The following is a 5,279-nucleotide window of genomic DNA, read 5'->3' on the forward strand; positions in this document are numbered from 1 at the left end:
GCCGTCATATTTGCTGCAGGTACAAGACCGCATACAAAATTAACTTTACAAAATAAATATAACTTGTAAATAATAAAACATATACTTTTTATTGTAAGCTAACCAGTTTAACATTGAGTTAAATCATAGTATTAATGTTCCCACGGTGTTTAATAATGTAACTATGTCAATTCATTATATAAGAGGAGTATTAATCAGCTAAACAAAAAGAAGATGGAATATTTTAGTGTTTTTATGAATTGTCCAAAATGCCACATAAACCCACAAAATATAGCTTAGAATAGAGGTAATAATAGATCATGACAAAGGAGGTAAGAAAAAATAATAGAAGAGGCTAAAAGATTAAGCGGCCGGAAAATTCATAGATGTTATTTTTTGCTGCTGTTTAATAGAAAAATTGTAGACATAAAAAAACATCGAAACAATGACTAACTATATCTTTTGATTTGTAAAAATTGTTGAACTATGTTAGGTAGATATATCTAAATTAGAATCTTATGGAATGTAAAATTAGTAAACCGTATCTTTATTGACCAATGACAGTGAGTGTTCACGTAAAACCCCTTGGGAACTAGCCACCCTCCCGACCCGAGGGCAGCTGTAGTTGTAGACCCTCCTACGAGTGACAAGCTGTCAGGGGACAAGCAGACACCGTTTATCTAGAATAATGAACGAGCCAATCACAGTAATTACTAATGAAACATTTTATGTTGGCCTTCCAGCAAAATTATGGGTAGCAACCCTCTAAAGATACAGAAAATAAGATTAGTAACAAATTCTGCTAATAAAAGGTCAAAATGTTTGGAGAACTAAATGCATATAATTAGATAAGGACGGAGAATAATGTGCAAGTACTCTTTAAAATGCGTAACACTGGAGAATTAAAATATTTCAGGCTGCGAAAATATTTATGTTCCCACAGTCAGGAATATGGAAGCCTAAAATAATAAGAAATATATAGTGGAAAGAATAATATAGTTTTTAATTGAATTTTTAATGGGTAAAACACCAGAAAAGTAATGAGCAAGAAAAATAATACGTGAAATAAGTCCGTGACATGCCCAAAATGTTACATTTATATTTATAGAAGTTGGTTCTGATAACTTTAAAATTTAAATTGATCTGCAAACTATTATTATATTTTAACACAACCTGTGTTGCAGTTAACCATATCTAGAGAACGTGGAAAAACCTTAAACCCAGTTTTTACACTTTATTGCAACTCCTTATACGAGCGTACAATGTAGATATGTAGGTACTCTTTTTCTAGAACTACTTTCCTTACCATGTCTAAAATTCACAAAATGTTGCACTTTTGTTCCCATTTTGTGTCCCGTTGTAAGAAAAATAAAAAACACTGGAAAGTATACTATTTGAAAGGCGATCTTTTCAAATACTGAGAATATTTATATACTTTTCAAACATATTAGTATTTTATTGAGTCTCAGTTAGATATGTATCGCAGGTTTCAATTATAAAATTATGAAATAAAATTTATATTTTTGGCAATATTAAGTAATTTTTCAAATTTAAAAACAGTTTTCACTCGTATGTAACCGAACCTAAAAAGAATTTATGCAATGATAATCAGGAGTGTAGACATCTAATGTTTAGCACGACCGAAGTTTACATTTAAGAATGATCGAAACTTGATCCCATATAATTGTAATTTTGATGTATGTAAAGAACTTGTAAAATAATTTACCTGAGTTCTTCTGGGGTCCAAAAGAACTGTAGTAGTATTTCGAAACTAAAACTATGATTTTAATTTTAAACTAAAATATGTGTTATTAGACAACTAATGTTATATTTGTCAGCGTAAGTTGAACAGTAAATTGCTCGAGTAGAGCAAATCAGTGAGGGTCACCGCTAGAAGTGGGAAGTTGATGGTCTCCCTTGTTGGCTGGAAGATCTCGCAGGAGGTCGATATCTCAATCGGCTCTGAGTCAAAGGCCTTTGATTTAGTCCTGGAACGGTAGACTGCAACATAAGTTAAAACATCCATATACTAATTCGTTATTTATAAACTTCTGAAAATTGATTTTCACTCTGAATCCCAAATACGACTCACCTGAGTACCCGGTTGAATAGTCCCCAGGACCTGGTAGTAGAGTGTGTCAAAGGCCGGCTTGGTGAGTCCCAGACTCAGGGCCAACTGTTCCTCCAGGACCCTCACCTGGCTGCTCCAGTACCGGTCGGAGTCCTCCAGGACCGCCAACAGCTCGGCAGCCATCGCCACCCGCTCCGTCACACGATTGTACAGAGGATCGGCCTCACTGGACATCTGCGAAACAGATACGTATGAGAGAACTCGCATTTCGATCGATAAAATATGTATTTTTATAAAAAAAAAAACCAACAAAAAACAGATATAGTTTGTGGTTAGTCTTTTCAACAAAAAGGATCTTAGCTGTTATTTCGATTTTTTAAACTCAGTTACAGTTCACCTTAATAGTTTTTACTTAACTTTACGCATATCATTACAATATTCAATTAAATGTATTCTCAGCTACTTGTACATACACACGTATATATTTAAATATAATTATATATTACTACATGAGTATTTGCTGTTATGAGTGTGCAATGTTTCACAAGATTTTAAAAAGTATTTAATTTTAATACTTCAAAAAGAGGTTTTTGAAACATCATATTTCCCTAGGGGACTAATTTTGAATTAATGGAACTCTCAAGCGCAGGTGCTAGACGTCTATCTGAAGAAATATTTCCACACATATTTAGAGTATATATCAATATTTAATCTTTTTATTTACAAGATTATGCATTTTTATTAGTAAAGTAATTTCATATTATAAATGGAAAACTGTGCTCCTACGATGTATATTTTTGTAACATGACGAAAATAAAAATGTTTTTTATTTGATTTGAATATATCATTACGCAGAACAGTACCTTAATAAAAAAATAAACTTTCTTGAATAGTAATACTACCTTTAAGGGTTGCCTAAACATTTGAATAATATATAAATATTTAGTTATTAATAAAGTTAAAATGAATCAAATAAACAACAGAAAATCTGTCATATTGTGTTTATAGGCATAAATTTAAATGTGTTTATCTAGTGCAAAGAAAACCTTCGCAATGACGAAGACAATATTTGTAGGTATTATGGAATATTCTACTAAGCTTGACTAGTCCTAGAGAGAAAGAGTAACGAATTCAATGCACGTTATCTCAGTATAGTATGAGTTGAATGCAAACGTTGATGTATGCATGAACCAATATTTCCATTACATTTGTTCAAGCTTTCAGGAACGTTACACTTATTAAAATCGATAATCTGTAAGTCCGGAATAATAAAATTGTAACTGCTTGTCTTTAGTAGGAATATTAATGATGAAACTAATAACCCACTATCGGGCTCACGCTATGAGGCACAGCCTAATTAAGGATACAGAATGTTATTAAATTATTTAATCTCATAATTGGGCGAGGAAAAACACGCCCATAAGACACTGTCTTTTTATACCTGATTTCAAACAGAACGGAAATTACTTGTAAAGAAATTATTAATGTATACTTACGTTTATGAAATTTGGACCACGAGCTGGAGAATGTATTTAAGTTTGCCTTGGGATAGTTCAGAAATTTTAGACAAGGTTTTGTTACTTTTTCAGAAGAAATATAAATAAAATCAAAGAACCTAATAAAATTCATTTCTTTAAGTCAATATTTTCGTTAATTTGACCGTAAATTTTAAGTAAATAGAGCGAGACACAAGGTAAACATATGCTAGGAGACATTCCTGCGCCATAGCCTAAAACACCTGAAATACATTAAATTTAAGAAGTGGTTCGATCAGTAATGTTAGTACGGCAGTTTGAGGACTTGCCATACTAACAATATTCCAAATTAAACCTTGTATATAAAAATGTGTTATACCAGTGTTTAGAATGAATAATTCATTGTATATTTAGTACCAAACGTACTAAATATAAATGGAACTTGAATAAAAAGGCTAATAATCTGTTATGAAGTTTTAAGGGATAAAGCACTTACCTCTATCTGTTACTTAATTTCCAAAACAAAAAACGAATGTATGCAGAATTTGTTACCATTTAAATTTTGATTAATGGTACGATTTAAAATTTTCTTAGAAGAAAAATAATATTATTTGTACAATAATGAAAAATGCATTTAAAATCTATGGAAACAAAAGTGTGCGGTAAAACTTTATATCATAATCTAAAAACCATAGTATAAAAAGATCCGATCATTTTTAGAATAATTCAAATTATTTTACTGTAATGTTTGAAAAAGAAAATATTTTCAGGAATGACAGGTTTTTTTAGCCTTTGCTTTTGCTTATCCTCATGGAACACTTGCCTGTGTGATGCCACTGGATCTTAATAAACAGAATGAGGAAGAAAGCCGAGTAAGTATTGAGAAAAATTGTCCCAATTGAAAGAGGATTGGAATCTTTGCTGAATCCCAGGTCCGACACTTCAGACGGTCACCAACTTTCCTTATAAAGTTACTGGATATTTTATTTTTATGTGAATGCTTTCTTCAAATATCTTCATAAGCACTAGGCTTTCATAAACCAAATAAAAATGAATTATAAACTAATTTTATAAGATGAAATTGTAAATTACATGCATAAACGTTATACAACCTCTCAGCAAAATCCAAGAACATCACCATCCGTTTTAACTATATTTACTCAAGTTTTCAAGGTCATTGAGAACATTGGAATTAATACTATACTTCAGAATTATAGTAGAAACTATAATTATAGTCCAGTTCATAATACAATGTTAAAGTAGTTACATAATCTGATATGCACCTTCAGATATAAATATGGGTGATAAGGCCTCAAGCAGCTTTATTCATTCTCACATTCACGGACTTACCGAGTTCTGATAGGAAACTTGTAATGAATAGCAAAATTTCATTCTCTAGTGACATGTTGTCTATGTACAGTTACCTGTAGTTAAGTACACAGGTTACCTGTATTAATTAGTATTGAGTTAAAAAAGTAAAACGTAAATTTGTACTAAACACCTTAATTTGTAAATTGATTGACGATGTGAACCTCGATAATGAGAAAGATAATATCGTAATTAATATAGTAATATTTAACCAGGCATGTTTTCGTCTTACTATGTCTTATTCATAAAACAGAAAAAAGTGTTTGGTGTTGTATTGTATATTTCCTGGTTAAAACGAATGTTGTACGAACTTCACTGTTCGTGTATTTAGAAATATCGGCCATGATTACAGTTTTTGCAAGTCAAATAATTAAACAAAACAACAG

At 31.2% G+C, this 5,279-nt stretch overlaps 1 protein-coding gene across 1 annotated transcript; it reads right to left on the bottom strand.

The window, feature by feature from the left end:
* Window positions 1-1,787: 1,787 nt before the first annotated feature.
* Window positions 1,788-4,136, bottom strand: LOC124358730. Its single transcript, XM_046811028.1, has 3 exons — window positions 4,022-4,136; window positions 2,072-2,284; window positions 1,788-1,980 (listed from the first exon to the last, which is right to left on the bottom strand). Exons 2-3 carry the CDS (start codon window positions 2,282-2,284, stop codon window positions 1,870-1,872), a joined length of 324 nt encoding a protein of 107 aa, XP_046666984.1. The 5' UTR covers window positions 4,022-4,136; the 3' UTR covers window positions 1,788-1,869.
* Window positions 4,137-5,279: the final 1,143 nt, after the last annotated feature.

The sequence above is a fragment of the Homalodisca vitripennis genome, chromosome 3, assembly GCF_021130785.1.
Source record: "Homalodisca vitripennis isolate AUS2020 chromosome 3, UT_GWSS_2.1, whole genome shotgun sequence".
NCBI classification, from domain to species: Eukaryota; Metazoa; Arthropoda; class Insecta; order Hemiptera; family Cicadellidae; genus Homalodisca; species Homalodisca vitripennis.